This window comes from Rhipicephalus sanguineus, chromosome 1, assembly GCF_013339695.2.
Source record: "Rhipicephalus sanguineus isolate Rsan-2018 chromosome 1, BIME_Rsan_1.4, whole genome shotgun sequence".
NCBI classification, from domain to species: domain Eukaryota; kingdom Metazoa; phylum Arthropoda; class Arachnida; order Ixodida; family Ixodidae; genus Rhipicephalus; species Rhipicephalus sanguineus.
The window spans coordinates 262,585,653-262,606,912 of record NC_051176.1 but is presented as its reverse complement, the minus strand read 5'-3'; the positions used below and the strand labels follow the sequence as shown (position 1 = coordinate 262,606,912).

Genomic DNA, 21,260 nt, shown 5'->3' with positions numbered 1-21,260 from the left:
AGCCTAAAAGTAAGTGGTACTTTATACGCTACACCTGTTCAGCACTCCATAAATCACCTTGCACAGGTCTTTCATGTACACCGCTGTTACCGATACTCCCTGCTCCAAACACCATTCACAAAAGCTTGCAACATACACTGAACACACAACTACCCCAAGCCTACACACTTATTGAGTTCCATAAAATTAATTTGCATGACTACAGTCAAAAACTACATTGAGGCACTTGCCCAGGCAAATTGATGACACGGATGCACAAACATGAAAAAGTTTTATTTTCAAGGAAAAAAAAATGCAATTCATTGCAGCATTAAAATCACAACTCCCTTCAGTTACAACTTCTGAACATCACCATATTTCACAGAACCGCTCCGCTTACCATAGTAATCCACAGAGCTATTTCGTACTTGTTTGAGATGGCGATGATGGTCCTTGTTCTGCTGTATCAAGCTGCTTGAGCAGACGAAATAAAGCAGCTGCTTCCCTGATTCGGCTGAACTCTATGCAAAATGCTTGGACTTCAATGAAGAGATCCTACAGGAAAGAAGAAGCCTGTTTCAAACGGCCATCATATTTCAGGAAATGGAGTGCCTAACAAGGGTAACAACGTACTAGTCAAAATCACTTGTGTATATTAAAATACCCACAATAGAGCACCATTTCATCGCTTATGTGCATGGTGCAAACGCTAGTGTCCATAAAAACAGCAAACAGAAAAACTTCTCCTTCACAATAGCTGCCACGTAAATTATAACGCAAGTGCTGCATGCTGGAGGCCTAAGACTTCCGATGTAGAAATTCTACGAAACAGACCAAGTGGTTGCTATAATATACCTAGTAGATGCTTTTGTTATTTCATTCGCTAACTGACAGTAGTTCAATGGCATTCTGCTACACAGCAGAAGATTGAGAGATCAAATATGGTTTACGTGGCTGCTTCACTCGTGCACAGAACTCAATGTCATGTTCTCAGTTCATACAAATTCCCTAAAGGCACTGTTTTTCTTAACATGAAATTCAATCACTAAACTCAATGTTAGGCTCACCTAGTACATATGACACGCCGAAAATAGTCCAAATTTATTCAAAGGTCCATCAGTGTAACATATGACATGCAGGCAAATCGGGCTTTTTACAAGACCTCATGGTGTCTAAAGGGACACTAAAGAATAATACTGTAAGGTTAAACTGGGTGCAAAACTCAAAAACTCACACAAGAAAACTGAAACGTAAGTCTGTTTTCATGTCTAGTAACCAATATTTTCTTGCCAAATAAATATTAGGGTAATTTTGAAACGATAATTCAGCCATCTAAACTGGTTTAGTGTCTTCCTTGGTCGTCCCATGACAAACATGACATAGTAGTACTAAAAAAAAGTGCTCACGTACCCTGGCTCAGCTGCAGATTCAAAGAAAGCCTGGTAGCTGTGCTTTTACAGCGCCCCACCATGATGTCCGTCATAGCCCAAAGAGTACTAGCTATTATATAGCCTCATTCGAGGCACTACAGTAAGATTAAACTGTGCACAATGAATTATATAGTATTTCATTACTGTATGTCATATGAACAAGCCAGCTTTACAGAACTGCTCAGTGCTTGCGAACAAAAATGCAGTTGATCATGCAGTTGTTTAGAAGTCACCCACATCATCAACACCTGGTTTCAGTTTTCATTATTTTTTGTAATGAAGGAAAGAAGACTTTCTAAGGGCTCGTTTTTCTTCTTTGTTAGACACAATATTAATGAGAACTAGCAGACAATAACGCCAAGGATCTATCCTTGGCATTATTGTCTGCAAGTTCTCATTATTATTTTTTGTAAGTTATACAGCACTCTCCTGTACTTCTGTTAGGTGTCCAACAAACTGAATCAGTTTAATGATATTTTCATTCGACACTGATTCAGTGTTCTTACATTACGCTGAACTTCAGGTAATACTCAAGAACAAGGCCTGTAGGTTCCCAAAACTTCCACGAAGTGCATTTTCTTATTTGCTGTTATCTACACATGCCTGAGCTCCAACCATACGGTAGTTGGAGGCAGCAAGTGAGTTTCATCTCTCATCTTTCCTTCGTCCAAGCTTTTTTCCTCATCTGCTCATCCACTACTCTCCCTAAATCATGATAAGGCTTGCCGCAAAACAGTCACCTCAGCAATGGACAGCCAGAGACTGCACTTTGGTAAGAGAGTATTTGAAAATACAGGCCCATACATCCAAGGTTACCTTTACGTCTATCCTAACTTAAGTCTACGGTGCCATGGATAAAAAGTTCCTAGAAAAAACGTCGGGTAAATTCATAGCAAGTCTGATGTATCAGTGAGTGGCAATGTATGGAGCAGAATAAGCATTTGAGCACTTAATCAGCAAACACTTTTTTACAAATGCATATAGAGACAAACAAAAATTGGTAAAGCACCATAAAGGGAAAGATGTAAGCAACATATTCTATAATAATATATGATTTTAATTATTCTCAAATGAGTGACATTTTCTAGAGTAGTCACGCATAAGGACCACCATCGGAAACACAGCCACTTACCTGTACATTAATAATCTTGTTTCTGATAAGAGACTGTAGGAACACACAAACCAGTCGCACTAGTCTATTTTGCATGTAGCGATCCTTGATAGTCTCACAAGTCGATATGCAGTTTGAGATATACAGGTGTACAAACTCTGTAGGGAGCTCCACAGCCTGCACGGGCAACAGAGATGCTTTAGCACTTTTATATACTGTATTTACCCAAATCTAAATAGATGCACCGATGGTAGCTCAGTGCAAAGAACGAGTGGACCATAAAAGAACAAGTATGAAGTCATAAGGATAGGTGCTGCTTACATGTTTATTCATGAGCCACCAAACAGTATGTGTATAATTAAGTGTACTTGTGCAGTGTCACATCATCACAGCACAAGGCGGAGGACATAAGGATTGCACATGTCATAAGGCACAGTGCAAGAAATCATACTCGAAAGATTGGAGGTTTATGGACGCTTAGCTGATACAGTCACTCTTCTGAGTACACAATTTCTTGCAAGGTGCATTTTGACAAGTGCAATCTTTTACATTGTAGCTTCTCCTCTGAGCTGTGATGATGTGATGGTGCACGTGCACATCAATCCAAATGGTCCAAACGTCAGTAGGTGGTCCATGAATACACATGTTAATAGCACCCATCCTTGTCCATTACTTTTTGAGTCTGTTCACACTTTGTTTACTCTATGCTACCATAGTTATAACACAGAAACCAACATGCCCAGCAGTCAGTCCTCTTATGTTGATACTTCTTCAAAATAGGCAATATGAAACCTGTGGATTGGCTTAGGTTTGATACAGATTGCAAACCACTCAAACAAGTGATTATCAGTTTGACACATTTTTAAAAATATATTTATCATTACTGCTTTACGATATTCAACGTCATGGTTTGCACTGAACTCAAATTTTGTCTTCTTTAACGCACACAAAACGATTCATGGGCGACAGTGTGGCAATTTATGCTCTTTTTTTGGGGTTTGCCAATGTGTATCGACTACCTGAGATTAGGTTTAATGTTGAAAGCAAAACATTATTTCATGGTAGGAATTGCAGACATTGATCACCTAATCCTCAGAAATTTCCTGACATGAACCAGGGCACTGCTCAGTCTAGCTGGTACTACAGCATAACAGTCTAATAGTACAGCAGAGTATTATGTTGGGCGAGTTGATGCATAGCTTAACCAAAGATTTCTGGTGCAAAGTAGAATAACAAAGAACCTGTCTTTTTGTTTTTCCTTGTTATTTTACATTGCGGCAAAAATCTTTGGTTAGTCTATAACAATGCAGAGCGGTGTTGTGCAGTCACTTTCTCATCCTGTCCAATGCACTGTTTCAAAGGATCTCTAACAGCCAAATTTGTAACTTTTATGCTTTAGTTAGCACCTAGGTGTCTGATAATACCGAAATTGAACAGTAAATGCTATAACGTATTGTATATTTATTGCTAGTGTCATTAATTATGACCAATTTTGGCACCACTTCAGAGCGCCAATCTAAAAAAGTAGTGCCCTACCACGATGGAGCGCCATAAGATCACGTGCGCTCACAAGCTTTGGCGACGTTGAGAGCACACTTTTTGAATCTGAAAGAATGAAACAACATGGGCGCTGTGGTATCAGTTAGCGTGTGACACACTAGGCACATTCCCCTACCGAAATTTTTGTATAATGAAGCGACATGCAACACCTAACTGCCAAACACCCACTAGAGAATGTGCCCCCTCCCCCCAAGGGGGGAAAAATTTTTTTTTAATTCCTCGCTATGGTACCACTGGCGTAAGCAGCCAGAACCACCTTGAGAGCAGCCCAACAACAGAGCGATGGTTAGGGCAAGGAACAAAGCCCAAACTGGGCACCAGTCATGGTATTATCTGCACCCCACAAATTTTGTCTGTGACATCGACAACAGTACTCATTTTGCTCACTTAACGTCACAAAGGTGCCTCTATCGCGTCATACTAGTGGCGATGTCGCGAGGTGCTGCGAACTCAGATGAGCACTTGCGCTTACTTTAAAACCAAATTAATATATCTTAAAGGCAACGTTCGCCACTAATAATCAGTCAGAAGAGCCCACATATGCAGGGCAATCAAACACCACAAACATTTTCAAGTTTGCAAATTTGGTGTCCTGGGATGCCTTTAACCACACTTGCTTCAACCAAGTGCTCCCTGAACAGCTTCACAGAAGACTGTGCTATACTTCACTCACCATAACAAAGTAATTTCGCATTTCAACATCACTCAAACAAAGCCACCACATACTGCACATGTGCTAAGGCAAGTTCCATGCAGATACAATGCTGCAAAGTTGAAACAATGCTGCAAAGTTGAGGCAGACAGAACTTGAACAAGCAGAGACGATGCTCGTTTAAACGCACAGGAAGATTGAAACTATGCTATAGCAGGCAGCGCTACGACAGTGACAGAATAGAACACAAAGTGCCCACTTAATGAGGCCTTGGAAAAAGAAACTATTAATTCCATACTCACTGTTGTTAGCCTGTTTACAACTTCCATGGAGTGCAATGACATTTCCATATTCACCAAGACTGAAAAATACCTGGAATGCAACAATTACACAACAATTGCAATGTGTACAAGAAGCACATAAAGGACACGTCCAGTACAGTATACAGGATTAATTACATTTTGAATTGAGGCCAAGGAAGAATATGTATTTTGAACCAAGCATATTTGAAAGCAAAACACTTACTCTGTGATCTGGCTTGACTGCATCAATTTAAGCAGGACCTCTATTGCAACAAGTGGGTTGTTCTCCACCAATTCTGGTAGCTGAAGGAAACGTTACAGTACTTGTCAGTTTTTAGGTAGTGAGAACTGCAACCACGAAATGTTACCTGCATGCACAGCAATGCTTGTCTTGACTGCCCAGCGTTTTTTTATGCATGCAAATATGCATGCAAGAAATGTGATCCTATCTCCATAAAAAAAAATTTTTTCCAGGTGTGCTGACATATGCTCATTTACTTGCACATAAAGTTGATCTCTGATGAAACTATACCAGGAAAGGCAAGCAAGTACATTGGCAAGAGTTGCAAACAACAAAGTAATAAAGAAAAGGGAATCTGCACATAATTATGAAGGTGTTTATACTAGGGTTTTTGAAAAGCTAGAAACAATAAAATTAAATACACCAGTACAAATTCAAGGTATGGCTATAGCACAGTGTTAGGAAGTGAGAACCTAGTATGCTAGGAATATGACAAACCAATTCAAGGTGGCAAACATTATAAACAACCCGAATTACAAGTAGAGGTTTGTATATTGCCTTAGTTAAAAGACCTCAGTGTTACAAGACTTCAGTTACAAGACCTTTGAAAGTATTATGAACATAGATGAGTACACGGATAAGCAAATCCCAGCTCTGAGGAAATAATGTACCTTTGCAGGTGAAAGGCCTATGTGGTACACAAGCTTCGGGTCTGCAGACAGTTCATCCAGAAGCTGCTGCTGCTGCTGCTGTGTAAGGGTGCTCTTGAAGGCACGTGCCATGAGGCGCTTAGCTTCAGGGCCTGCGGTGTCACTCTGGCAAAGTGTGGGATCCCACAACAACGAGTGTTCTTCCTGCTCAACTGGAATAAGCCACGCCAACTGAAAGAATAAGCAGTGTGAGCGTGGTGACAGAATAGGTGAACGGCACAAGTGCAATACAATTATGGTGAGAGAGAAGTAGACGCAGGAGCTACAGGGGGAAGGGGGTTATGAACCCCCTTCATTCAACTTTGATTACGACGTCCTTGTTGTGGTGCCATTTTCTTTTTGTTGCATCAGTCCCTCGTGCTGCAGTTCAAATACACATCAGTGCTCAAGGTATGTCCGCTCACTAAGAATCTTAGCAGTTCCACCCAGTCTCGAAATAGTATCCACCCCCAAAATCAGCAATGAAGTGCACTGGTACCACATAGTTTTGCCAAAAACACTGCTTAAAAGCACCTTTGTGGGATAATTATATATGGAATGCCAGTGCATTTGTCACAAGTTCTACGCTGTATACCACAAAGGTGGTTGTTTGTCTCAAGGACTAAATGTGCCACTAAGGACTAATCATTATAAAATTAACTAATAGCTAAAACACCCCATAAAGCAGAGGGATCAGACTCAGTTAAGGCACAGGGTCACATAATGTTAAGCTCAGTGGCTGCACTGTGCCTTTCTTCTCCCTCTCCCCCCCCCCCCCCCCCTATACACAATTTTTCTTCCTTAAACCTCAATTTTCATCCTTTCTGTTGTGTCAGCAGAATAATTCTGGTTAGCATGGCTTGTTATACTTTGGTGGCAAAGGCAATGCAGTCAGGCATAATTACAATACTATAAGTATAGCCAGTATATCATGTAATGTGGATCATACGTCATTAGAATGACAATACAGTAGAACCCCGCTGATACGTTTTTGAAGGGACCGTAGGAAATAAACGTAAGAGACGGGAAACGTAAGAGCCGAAAAACAGGAAAAACGGCAAAATATTTAGTGGTACAGAATTTTATTTCAATTCTTACGAGCAGCACGAAAATTGGCGCGCTCAGCCGCGATCTAGTCGATGGATAGAAACGCGGAGCTTAGGACGGCCTTATCCACAGAAATGTAATCAACGTATATGATTTTTTAACACCAACAGCTGTAGGCATGAAAGAACTAAGCACACGCAATCACGACCGGCGCGGCGAGTCCGACCGCGAACCGCACGCACGACCATGCGAGCTCCAACCAGCTCGAACTCCTCCCGTTCTCCGACAAATACGATGATGATGAGTCTACGCCAACGCGATAGCAGAAGTGAATGCCAATCTCGAAGGCCTTGCTTTCGCAAGCAATTACGTCATACACGCCATGTTTGTGCAATGCAAATCTCAGAGGCTATGCTTTTGTCAATAGTAAATGCCAATCTCGAAGGCCTTGCTTTCGCGAGCAGTTACGTCATAGACGCCATCTTTGCAATTTGAATCTCGAAGGCCATGCTTTTGTTTGCATCAATTGAAAGATTCTGTTGCTTGCGCCTCTCATGCGGCTAATATTACGGTGAAACGAGGCCAAGCTGCGTGAAAATGCACCATGGCCGCTCTCTTTGGTAGTCACTCGGTTGGCTCCGGGCGCACTTCGCGACGTATCATACAGGAACGGTCCGACAGTTACGACGTAACAGCGGGGTTCCCAATACATTGTATCCTATGGGAGCTATGCCGGGACCGGCGGAAAACGACGTAACAGCCGGGAAAACGCAGCAGTGAGGAACGTAACAGCGGGGTTCTACTGTACAAGCTCACTTATTCCTAAGCACAGCTCAGGACACAGTACACTCTCAGCAAAAGTTTCAGGTTTCCAAGATAGATCTACTCTAATAGCAGAAACTTTTGGGTATCGGAATGAATACCACTCCACAATAGGAATCCAAGTAACAGGAACTGATGACTCACTTCACCATCACAATCATGAAGTGGGGGAACAAGCCTAAGAAATTCAGGCTGGAACACTCCTTCTACAGGAGGCTTTTCAGTAGTCAGAAGCTGTTGCATTGCTTTTGCAGGACTTGGTGCATCACTTCCAATTCTAAAAAGAAAGGAGAAGGAAAAAAATGATCAGCATGGTTCAATACGCAACTTAGTATACTTAAGTTTCCTTTAACACAGTCCAGGAAGTATTAACTTGTGTCACTTATGTCACAGAAATGATGTCAGTTAAGGGCATGCAGGTACATCACAAAGAAAAATAGTTAAAAAGAAAACTTTGCCTGAGGCAACTGATCGGGGAATCAAGCCTCTGACTCCTTTGCCCTCGGGAACAGAAACCGAATGTCCTAATCACTGCGCCACGAATGCAGGCAAGTTTCTTGGTGCGAATGCGTTACAGTATATGCTTTCTCCTCCCCTCACCGTGTGCCCCACTCTTGATAGGGATGGTGCCAGCATCTAGAAGATGTGCAGTGAAGTACTGCATCATGACACTAACGAGTGCCAACAGTAAGTGCTGCAGATGATATATGGACAACCCTTTCAGCTTTGGATGTATGGTCCGCGAACGCCTGTCGGTTGCGGCATTTTCTATCCACGGTATCCCGCTGTTACGTCAATTACTTCAGCTACCACAAGGGTTTGCTGATGGTCGCCAAAGCTAGTTATCAGTATGGGGAGGATGCCGCACTAGGCGTAAAAAATTGCATTCATGCCAAAAGCTCTCATGCCAGCAGCAATACACTATGGAAATAGCATTTCTTAACATCCAACAAAGCTGCAACTACTTCTATAAAGGCATGTTTCGCTTTTGTATTATGAATGATTCCTATGAAAGAGGGATGAACCATAATTTTTTAACCTCTTTAATTCTCACCCTAGGCACATGCTTCCAAAGCTTTTATGAAACCACAACACTGAGTACAATAAAAAGTTAAAGGACCCTGATAGGAAAATTTTTGTTTGCGACTTTTTTACTGTAATTTGTAGCTTTGTGTGTGGTAATACCTAAATTGAATTGTAAATGCTCTAACGTATCATATAAGTAATGCTAGTGTAGTTAATTGTGACCATTTTAGCGTCACTTCAAAATGCCTGCCTAAGAACCGTAAGAAATTAGCGCCCCATGCGGGGGAGCGCCAGAGATCACGTGCACGCAAGCTGTGGTGACGTCAAAAGCGCAGATTTCAGATCGGGGCCCCGCGCACGGTAGATATTGAAACAATGTGGGTGCTTCGGTATGGGTTAAACCTGTTAAGCGCGTGTCCCAGTGATGCTACCGAGGACTTCTGATTTGGAGCAATTTTTGGAGCAGCAAAATTTCCGTTTTCGAGCACTTTTAGCAGCAATATTTTCATCTTGGAGCACTTTGGAGCAGATAATTTTGCATCTGGGAGCACTTTGGAGCAGCGAATTTTACATCCTGGAGTGCAATACAGAGCATATTGCATTAACATTCAAGCACCTGAGTATTATTATGGGGCTCTTATGAAGGCTAGAATATCGATTCATGCAAATCTCATGGAAAAAAATCATCTCAGGAGCATAGGCGTGCGCACAGGGTGGGAGGGCAAAATCTGCCCCATACATTGCCCCTTGCCGATAGCAATTATATGGAACACTCGGCGGATTGTCAGGCCTCGGCCGTTGCCGTAATTTTCCGTATAAAGTCCAAATTAATAACATCACCACGACCGCATTCTAGCCGCGGGTTAAAGGCTCGCGAGCGCTGTCGACGAACGCGGCTGAAGCCTGGCGATTTTAAACTAAGCCGGCACGTCTGTCTCCGTCGCAAGGACAGCCCATTGAGATAACATCTTCCCGCGTGCGGCGACTGCCGTCGATTGCCTCATCAAACAGAGAGGAAGAATACGACCCGCCCGTCTTTTCGGTAAGGAGCATGAAGGACGTCAGGGGAGCGGAACGGGGGGGGGGGGCACTTGTTCGAAGGGCGCAGTCGCTTGCGCGCGCGCTCTCTCGAGGCATCAGGAGACGGCTCGTAAACTTGCTGTTGCTCTCAACGCTTACTTCGCGGTTTAGAGAACCTCAGAGCAAGAAAACGCTTCGGGTTCCTGGAGGGCCATATTCCCTTAAACTCAGCGTTTTGTTGAGGTAGCGAGATCGGATCCAAAAGAGTAGCTGCTCGTCTTACTTCGTTTCACAATACAATTTTTTTGGTACCGCCATTCATGCTTCGCTCTTAAGCGAAACTGAGTTTTTTTAACCGTTAGCTATTGACCCCCGAAAGCCAGGGGCGGACGTATAACATGGCGTAGCCGCTTCACTGGGGGCCGTCAGCGACGGGGCCCGTTACTGACAGCTGTGCATTTGCGGCTGCTCCGACCAGGAGATATGATGTTTACTAATGAGATGACATTTTTTAAAAAAAAGCAAGCAAAAAATTCGAATTGGAACCCTAGCACGTGAGCTCGAAAGGGCGGGCCCTTTTAGGGGGTATTTACCACAGACCTGATTACAAACTCGGACGTGCTGGCGGAAGGAATTATGAAAAGCTGTTCTGGATGAAGATCGATGGATAAAGTATATCTGAGGAAAAAGTGTCAACGCGTTTCCACCGTTCGCGTGCTCTTCCATAAACGCGAAGCAAGGAAAATTCGATATTGTCCCATATATCTACTGCGCGCGATCCCCAGATTTCATTCCGCGATGTCCGGGAAACAGAAGTGAACAGACATTTTAGCGGCACTCATGTAGTTATTACTGAACATTGCTTTCCTTACGTGCCGTGCGTACGCTTGAAACGAGCTATCAGCAGCGATTATGGAACAGACGACGTCGCCGATGAATCGCCGTCGCACTTTCTCGCTACCGATAGGCCTAGACGTCACGAGCCTCTGCGGGAGCCGAGCGCGTTTTGCTGTCGAGCAGACTTGCAGAACAGAAGCTGCGTCGGCACCGTGCATGGCATCGTGGCTTACTCGGAACGCAGGCGCGAGCGCCATTTATTCAGCAAAATAATTCTTGTTCCATGATTGCGACTTTATTGGCAGCCCCAAGATCGAGCTGCACATGTTCTGACGCGCCGGCGGTGCGATTGCCGGTGATGGACGCCCCCAAACCCGAGACTTTGGCGCAGTTTGGCGCAAATTTCATCGATATTATCAGGATGGCGCAGTAAATACGATTTGGCGCACTTTGGCGCAGTTGGCGCAGGAGTGAAATCACTGGCGTGTCCCCTCCCGAAAACTACCTCGAGAGCAGCCCGACAACAGAGCGAGAGGGGCGAGGAACAATAGCCCTCGCCGGGTGCCAGTCGTGGTATTGTGTGCGCCCCACAAACCTTCTGTGACGTCCACAATACTTGCTTTACTCGTGGAACGTCATGCGGGGCCTCAATCTATGTCATAGCAGTGCGATGTCGCGAGGTGCAGCCAACTCAGATGAGCACTGACGCTTACTTTAAAACCAAATCAAAAGATCTTAAAAGCAATGTTTGCCACTAATAATCGGTCAGAAGTGCCCCCGTATACAGGAAAGTCAAACAACACAAACATCTTGAGGTTTAAATTTTGGTGTCAGGGGTCCATTAAATAAAGTAAACTGTGCAAGGTTAACAACTTGCAAGTGCAGAATGGTTTGTGACGGATGCCAAAGTCAAGGGCTCCAGTTTAATTTTGACCGTCTGGTTTGCGCTTAAATAATTAGTGAACTACTACAAGCATCTGAATATAAGAGCATTTTTGCATTTTGCCCATATCAAAATGCAGCTGCTGTAATAATAATCAAGACACACAACCTCGTTGCTCAGTAGCAGAACACTACAGCTACTAAGCCACCACAGTGGTCATAGCATAATCTCGATATGACTCTTACAGGGTAATGTGACAGATATTTTGTATCTCTTATTATTTACACCTACTGGGAAAAAAAAGAACCTGGCATAATCACAACCCAACAGCCAACATTTGTGTTTTTAGGCAGCACAATAGCATTTACTCAAATTGATTTGCAGCAAGAAAAGGCCTCAATTTCTAACTCAAATAACTGGATTGTTCGAATGGTATTTATGGCTTACATTGGCCTTCTCAGGTCAGGGTCATCAATTATTAGTGGTATTCCAGACCGGCTGGACTGTGGCATTTCAGACTGACGCTCGGCAAAAGACACTTGGATGCCTCCAGCATCTCCCATCTGTCAAAGAATATACAATGAGTTCTAAAAAAATCCGGCAGATCCCACGCACTGTGGGAATTGATGCAATGTGAAGCAGCCAGCAGAGAGCAGCATACATCGTTTTCTTTCTCTTTGAGGAAAATGAAGTCATTCATGTCATGACATCTAGTTCACTATATATCCCATGTTTGTCATGCATGCATGCATGCATGTACAATCCTTTATATAATTAAACGTATATTCTGGTATATACAATGCATGACCTGTCATTTATGTTCGTCATGCACTCATGTCATGCCATGCCAGTTTTGGGGTATATTCAGTTAACAAAACGGCCGGAAGCGCACCAAGACAGTGTCATGTAAATCATGCCATACATGACATGCATGTTATGATCTGTGTGTTAGAACCTGTCATTTATGTTCTTCATACAGTCACATCACGCAATACCAGTTTTGGTGAATATCAAGCCAGGGAAACGGGCGTGAGCACACCATGAGCGTGGCATGTAAATCATGCTCTACATGAAATGCATGTCATGAGTGTCATGTTACCACCTGCCATTTGTGTTCATCATACAGTCGCATCGCGCAGCACCAATGTTGCTGTATGTCAAGCGAGCGCAACGGCCATGAGCAGACCATGAGCGTGGCATGTAAATCATAGCCTATACAACATGCATGTCATGCATGTCATGACTGTGATGTTACCACCTATAATTTATGTTCATCGTACAGTCACATCGCGCAATAGCAATTTTGGTGTATATCAAGCTAGCGAAATGGCCACAAGCGCACCATGAGCATCGCATGTAAATCATGCCCTACACAACATGCATGTCACGATTTTCATGTTAGCACGTGTCATTTGTGCTCGTCGTACAGTCACGTCATGCAATACCAATTTTGGGGTATACCAAGCTAGTGAACCGGCCGCGAGTGCACCATGAGTGTGGCATGTAAATCATGCTGTACATGAAATGCATGTCCTGATTACCATGTTACCACCTGTCATTTATGTTCATCGTACAGTCACGTCACGCAATACCAATTTTGGTGTACGTCAAGCTAGCGAAGCGGCCATGAGCACGCCATGATCGTGGCATGTAAATCATGCTGTACATGACATGCATGTCATGATTTTCATGTTACCACCTGTGATATATATTCTTCATATGGTGACGTCATGCAATACCAAATTTGGTACATGTCAAGATAGCGAAACGGCCGCAAGCGCACCATGAGCGGGGCATATATGTGATGGCGTACATGACATGCATGTCATGCTTTTCATGTTACCACCTGTGATTTATGTTCGCCATACAGAAATGTCTCATCGTACCAATTTTGATATATATCAATCTCATTAAACGGCCGCGAGCGCCCTGGAATCATGTCATCTAAATTATGCTGTACATGACATGCGTGTCATAATTTGCATGATAGGACTTGTCACTTATCTCTGTCATATGCTCGTTATGCCATACCAATTTCAGTATATATCAAGTTGACGAAACGGCCACAAGAGCACAAACACCGTGGCATGTAAATCATGCCATACATGAGATGCATGCCATGATTTTCATGTTATGACTTGTCATTTATGTTTGTCATACAGTCATGTTATTCCATACCAATTTTGGCATACATCCCATTAACGAAACGGCCAGGAGAGCACAAAAACGTAGGCGGCTAGACAGACGGACAGACAGACAGACGAGACAGACAGACAGATATGCTCAAAGTCGCAGAAGTTCGCTAAGAAATGCCTTCGCATTTAAAAAACAGTGCTTACATTATTTAAATCCAACAAAGAATAAATGCAAACCAAACCTGAAGGGTGCTTTCATCCAAGTTTAAGACCTGCCAAGGTGTTTTCTTGAAAAGCTAGAATAATTAAAAAAATTTCAGATTAGTTATAAGCACCAACATTAACACATACTTATACAGTCAAAGCTATGTGATGTGTACGTATAAACTGAATTTTTTATTTACATTTTAACACTTTAACTTTTATATATAACATCTGGTATTTCTGTGAACAAGCATAGAAATGGTAGCCCAAGGGTCTTTCATTAGCAATTTTGCTTTAATTACCATGACTGAATGTGTTGCACTTTGTGTCATTTAATAAGATTAGATTAAATCCACTCACACAACCAACAAGAATTCTATTCAATGAAAGCACGCTGCGCAAATAAGTATTAATCTCAAAGGAGTACTAACAAATATTTTCAAAGCTGTATAAACTTTATCACACATTTTCTGCACATAAAAGGATGACATTCAACAGGTACAAAGCTTGGAAAATGCTTATGAGACATTTTAATTTGATACTAAGATTGCAATTACGTGGTTACATCACAATTTAAGGTGCCCTGATGTTTGCCAGTGTTATTTTCTAGCATTTAGAGCTCTAGCTTTGAACCTACATAAAAGACACACACACAAAAAGCTGACTTAACGTGTCGCAATAATATTGTTATGAAGCGACATGAACATGGATAAGTGCGATGCTCTGCAAAGCAATAAAGACCATGCTTGTGTGTGAAATGCTCTTGCGTATGGCCCTTTTATCACCTTATATTTTGCTTATAAATGCCTTATAAATGCGCATTTTGTCTACCGCTCACCTACATCACAACATTCCTTTAAAGGAGCCCAAGCAGATTTGATGGTTTAAAGTTTGCACTTGCGATTTCTCTATGACAGTAGTGCCATATCAAAAACATCAAATGCAAATTGTCAGAGCATGACATTTCAGTGCCTACCCATGTTACTAAAGGGTCGTTCTACTAATTACACATGGCTACTAATTACACTGTAAATGAAGTAAAAACACATAATATAAATGAAAAGAATTAAAAAGCTGGAAGCTTGAGACTGAATATGTACGAGCAAGGCCAGGAATTTAATTACTTACATCCTTTGCAGGAATAGTCAACAACTGCGTAAGGAAGTATTTTTCGTGTAATGTCAACTTGGGAATGACATGTGCAAATTCTGGCTTCTTTCCACCAGTTTCTTCAGGAGGATTCTGGAAACAACAGATGCTGTTACTCTCGCAAGTAACACGTGTTGGGGCCACTAAACGGTATGTTCTTCAGGGACTGTAGCATAAAAGATACCATAAATACTCATATAACACAAGTTCTTTATTTTTCCTTCAAAATTCTGGCATGCCTAATCTTCATGCCATATTATATCTGTGTATGAAAACCTTGGATGTTAGTCCTATAACTATGGTTTCAATCTTGAAAAGTGGTGAAAAACAACAAGCACCTATTGCCATTGTTGCTACATGCAGAGATGTAAGTGGAAAACGAAAACTACCAAAACCTAGAATGCCCATACCTGCCTCACCAGAACATTTGCCAAGCCCTGCGTGCCTCGCGAGTGACCATGAGCTTGTTTCACTACTGCCAAGTAACACAAGTGCAGAATCACGGAGGCAACAAGCAAGGAGTGATTTTGACTGGTAAAACTACCGGCACCAATCCCACATAATGAGAATTAAAAAAAAAATAAAAGCGGGTAGCCAGTGCTTGCAGTGAGAAAAAGAAGCACTTTTGCATGCAGCATGAAGATTCAACATTTCTTAAGTTCCAAGGAAGGAACTTTCCCAAAGTTTAAGGTAGATTTGGCAGTTTACATTGCACTGAGTGGCAATGCTTTCTGCAACATTGACTTATTGCAGCTTAATGTGATGGGGATAGCAATTACGTAGATGCACAACATTGCCTATGCTGATCTCGTTTATTAGAAGCAAGTTACTTCTAGTGCTTTTCCAGTGCTTAGAGTATGAAACCTGTGTATTACTTGTGTTTCATCATACTATTGTTGTGCTTGATCATTTGGGGGCAAAGGGGGCGGGGGCAACCAAAGAAAAAGTGGCGTACATTTTATATATATATATATATATATCAGGGCCGCAGCAGCATCATACACAACTCTGAATGATTGCCAGTAAAGTTTTTTTGGTGCCAGTAATCATACTGGTATTCGTAATTATACAGCGCATGTAATTAAGGGACAAAGTGTGCTGCGTCACGTGACAGTCGGTAGCCCTTTACCAATCTTGGTATGCCTTTCCGCACAACACCAATGTACTGCGGCAACTTCATAAGTGCTCCTCACGCGAATGAAAAAGGCCAGAAAATTTTAGAACCGCTGTCCTTTGTCATTATTTTCTTTTCTCGTTGGGGTTGGGGCTTTTTTTTTGTGCGTGATTTACGGCCATGCCCGTAGAATCAGGAGGGTTGCTCAAAATTCGGGTCTCCTGCACAAGTTGGGAGAGTTGGCAGGTATGCAGCAGTAACCCGTCTATGCAGTCATTTTAAACGGGGTACACAATGGCGAAAAATCTTGCTCGAATTCTTTTTATCATCGGCCTAACTGTTCTTAGATGGTCCTTTGCATCAGTGAGCTGAAATTGATGCGCATGTCAAAGCAAAGTGATGCAAGGCCAGCTTTAATCAAAAGGCTAAATTTGAAATTTCTTTTCTCTCTTGTGAAGTAATATTTATCATCATATTCATTATATATAACACTTATAAAAAAAACTATGTCATTACTGCATTGACTATACTTCCATTTAAATACGAGCATTACTTTTCTAAGGTGCTTTGTTTTAAAATCTAGGGCTGAACCAGAGCTGAACCTTTTTTCAGTGAAAAAAAAAAGAAAACAGACTGAGAGCCTGCATCACATTCATATAGCATTCAAATACAGGAAAGAGAATTTAGCTCACACCCCATATACATGTGGCAAACACCAATCCTCGATCAGGTGATCTGGCTGCAAGACATGTTTCCTGTTGAACTGAACCAGTGAACTAATAGACAAACAAAAGGCAACACTTAGCCTATAGCACTGATAAAGGAAAGCAGTACTCCTATTTTGTAATATTTCATTGCACTTTCCACTCTTTTGTTATCACAGTGTGTACCAATGGCACAGTGTCCGAGCCAATGACTAAAAATGAAAAAATGAAATGTAATGTTACCAAATACAGCTCCACAAGTATGAATGGTTTATACTCACAAGTAGGTGAACAAAGATTGAAATGAAAGGATTCATGTGGATTGACTCGGTCCGATACATTTCATACAAGAAATAGAGTGCAACTATTCGTTGGCATGGCCCACTGATGAGATCAGACTGCTGAATGAGCAAGGCCTGAAATAAATTCATATGCATTAAACTCTTTCTCAAACAAATGAAAAACCCGATTTCCGTTCATTAAATGGATTCAAAACTAGCCACATAATGTAGGCTAAGGATACAGATAATACAGTTACCATATTACACGATACCGGAATAAAGTTTTTCTTTCTTTTTTTTTTTAATGCATTTCCTATACAGACATATCCACTGCTGAATTGCGCATGAATACTGTTATCTCTAACAAGAATTCTGAGGTTAACATCCTTAGACTGCACAACAGTCCATAAGGAACGCTGTAGCCGGTAACTTAAAGGGACACTAAAGAGAAACAATGAATTGGTTTAGATTGATAAAGTGTGCTCGGAGAACTCTTGTGTAGTTTATTTCACCACCATAGGTTTATTATTAGAGGAGAAAACCAAGTTCAAAGTTTCATTTTTAAATTTCGCGCCGAACTTTGTAATTCGTGACGTAAAAGACTTCAAAGAGCATTTAACGTATTTTGGCGCCACTGGCTCGACGAAATTTCCACAAACTCGTTATGTCAAGTCTCTGGCCCCCTCAGAGGACAATGTACTTCAATTTAACCGATTAGGAACTACGCAGGCCCAAGCAGGCGCTGTCAAAAATATGTGACGTCACGGCAAATGGTGTGGGAATTCCAAGGTGGCGTCGCCACCTGTATTTTCTTTTTGAACATTTTCTCGCTTATTAAGCGTCTTCGCGCAGAAAGCGTGGTGTTTTTGGTATCGTGGAAGACTACTTTACTAATGCGAGAAAAATCGTTTTGCTCTTTAGTGTCCCTTTAACACTACAGTACAGTCGGAAACTTTAACATTCCCAATAACTGGCTGTTAGTAGCAGATTGAAAAGCTGAATGACAAAAATGTTTGCATACATCGTTTTATATTTCAGTTTAGCGAGAGCTTAACATCTTTATACTGTTAGATAAGCCTAATGTTTGTGTCAGCAGAGCCATGACATGGCTTTATGCTCACTCTAGGAGTGACTGAAAAGTGTTTTCCAAGCTGTATAGCACTGACAATATGTCTGGTAGCTGGGCAACAGCAGTCATGCCAGTTCAGGTAATTGGATGAATGTCAGAAGTTTGGTTTCTTCCAAGTCCCTGACTAAATGTTTTGGTGATGTCCCTGATTCTCATAGAAAGCAAATTTTTAATGGCGTAAAAAAAGGCTACTTTTCGCTACTTAAAGCGACATAAAGAGCAAAACGATTTTTCTCGCAATAGTAAAGTAGTCTTCCACGATACCAAAAACACCACGCTTGCTGCGAGAAGACGCTTAATAAGCGAGAAAACACGCAAAAAAGGAAATACAGGTGGCGACGCCACCTTAGAATTCCCGCACCATTTGCCGTGACATCACATATTTTTGACGACGCCTGCTTGGGCCTACGTAGTTCCTAATCAGTTAAATCGAAGTACATTGTCCTCTGAGGGGGCCAGAGACTTAACATAACGAGTTTGTGGAAATTTTGTCGAGCCAGTGGTGCCAAAATACGTTAAATGCTCTTTGAAACCTTTTACGTCACGAATTACAAAGTTCGGCGCGAAATTTAAAAATGAAACTTTGAACTTGGTTTTCTCCTCTAATAATAAACCTATGGTGGTGAAATAAACTGCTTAAGAGTTCTCCGAGCACACTTTATCAAACTAAACCAATTCATTGTTTCTCTTTAGTGTCCCTTTAATAAGTGTACTAAAGCTGTATAAAGTATGGCCCTTCTTTGCTATAAACAAAGCTTTAAGATGCTGTCATGATGGTGGTTAGCACACTTATGTGAATGACAGAGACTAAGAGGGAAACGAGGACCCAACACTGATGAAAAGGTTCAAGATGTCCTCAACTCCCCTCTCGGTCTCTTGTCATTCGTGTAGTACACTGATCACCATCATGAGTGAACTGTTCCATCTTGCCCAAATCACTAGCTTGTTAAGTTATGTCTTTAAGATACATGCTAACTAAAAAACACAACTGTGAGAAATTTAACAACTTGTTCAATGAAACAAATGTATCCATGTATCGCAATGCACATTGTAAGTGATACACAGGGTAATCTGAAAATCGCATGTAATGACCACACCACCAGTGCTTGATAGTGCATGTCACCCAAATGGTGCAGTGTTGGTCAAGTAAAAAACGTCATGAGGTATACTATGCACCTGTGTTGTCTCCACTGTAGATTCCTGGCAACATTTGTTGCAAGGCATTTAAGTTCACAAATAGAAAACGCTCCATTTCGTTAAAGCATTTACTCAATATTATTTAGGAATTTGGTTTGGGTTTTGAAGCAGGTTATTGAAATAAAAGATAAAAGTATTGTCTGTTCAACTAACCAGAGCACAGCTGACACGGAAGTGGTCTTGCTTGGCAAAATTGTGCTGAAGTGCCTGGCCTAGGGATTCGAAAGTTTGCTTTTCCAGTTGCTCATCCTGCAACAAGCTGAAATGAACAAACCGGTATGTGTGGATAAGGAACGGCCGAAACCGCAGCAATCGCTTTTTGTCCAAAAGTTGGAAAGCAACAAAAAGGACGCGTATGAACAACTTATTACCTCAGTAGAACAGCAAGTTCCTTTTCTGATAGAGCCATGAATTAACGGATACCTGGAAACACACACCAAATATACAAGCTGTAGTTTTCTTTAGAAGTCATCACTCGGTGAGTGAGCTTTCAAACGATACGCAACAAGACATTTTCAGTGATCGCCTAGGAATGAACAACTTGATCACGGAAAGCGTCCAAATAGAAAGCATACGTGCATTAAGTTCGCGATCGTCAGTAGGAAACTATCAAATAGTACGTAACCAGAAGATCGTCAGCTAAAGACGGGTGTTCTAACGCACGACAATGGGAATAAAAGCGCTTGCACATCAAACATGAGTTCTTACCGAGTGCGGGGTAATTATGTGATATCGCCTTCAAAGAACATACATTTGAACATCAGATAAATATTATTTCATCGCTATAAAAGTCCTATAACGTTGCTTTTTCTCAAAACGTCCCATACACTATAACATTCACGCATTCGCGAAAACCTGCTACGGATGCATGCGGACGCCGTAATGACGATGTCGATAGGGTTAGTAAAGCGTGCTGGTCGGATTTTCCAGTTTCAGTTTCGACGACAGTACGCCAGGCCACGCCACCAACGGTATGCCTCGACAATGCTGCATACATCGGTTTAGCATTGGCGTATATTCACCAGGGGTTCAAAAGGGGCACTTAAAGACCGAATTTTATGTATCAATTAGTCATTTTTGGCAAATTACGGCGTTCGGGGAGTCTCGGAAAGTAAAACCAGTAAAACCGCTACACAAGACATCGCAGAAAGCGCCGTCATGTTTATAACTCTCTATTCACAGTAATGCTTAACGTTCGTATATATATATATATATATATATATATATATATATATATATATATATATATATATATATATATATATATATATATATATATATACACATGCAAAATTGAAAACATTGGGGGGAGTTTGAACCCATCCGAACCCATGTCACCCATGTTCCACGGCAAGCGAATCCACTGACCTCCATAGTGGAGATCAGTGAGCGAATCTTGCTGTTGAAAACTTGTTCAATCCACGAACGGTAAGGCTGGCGGCTAACATATGGATAGCCAAGATTCTCCAGATGTCACTAAGGCGCCCATGCCCTAATACATATGTGCATAACAGTTGTATCTTTTACACCATCACGCATGCAAATTCGCTTCAAGCACGCTCCCAGCAATAACTTCAGAGACATAGATTTTTACGAACGCCATGAGAAATGTCTGCTGACACATATCAGTGAACGCTGCAGTGTATAACAACTTCCACTGAGAATGCGTCATTTTTCAATCCTCGACGTGACGGGGCGTAGTCATGGAGGAAAAAACAAACAAAAAAAAACTAGGAGGTAGCGTCACA

The 21,260-nt window shown here is 41.8% G+C and overlaps 1 protein-coding gene across 1 annotated transcript; it reads right to left on the bottom strand.

Annotated features, from left to right (window-relative positions):
* Nucleotides 1–254: 254 nt before the first annotated feature.
* On the bottom strand, nt 255–20,381 carry LOC119378857 (CCR4-NOT transcription complex subunit 11). Its single transcript, XM_037647903.2, has 13 exons — nt 20,221–20,381; nt 19,884–19,935; nt 19,666–19,771; nt 17,187–17,321; nt 15,067–15,180; nt 13,977–14,030; nt 12,047–12,162; nt 7,978–8,110; nt 5,947–6,156; nt 5,258–5,337; nt 5,035–5,104; nt 2,542–2,697; nt 255–534 (listed from the first exon to the last, which is right to left on the bottom strand). Exons 2-13 carry the CDS (start codon nt 19,919–19,921, stop codon nt 397–399), a joined length of 1,350 nt encoding a protein of 449 aa, XP_037503831.1. The 5' UTR covers nt 19,922–19,935; nt 20,221–20,381; the 3' UTR covers nt 255–396.
* Nucleotides 20,382–21,260: the final 879 nt, after the last annotated feature.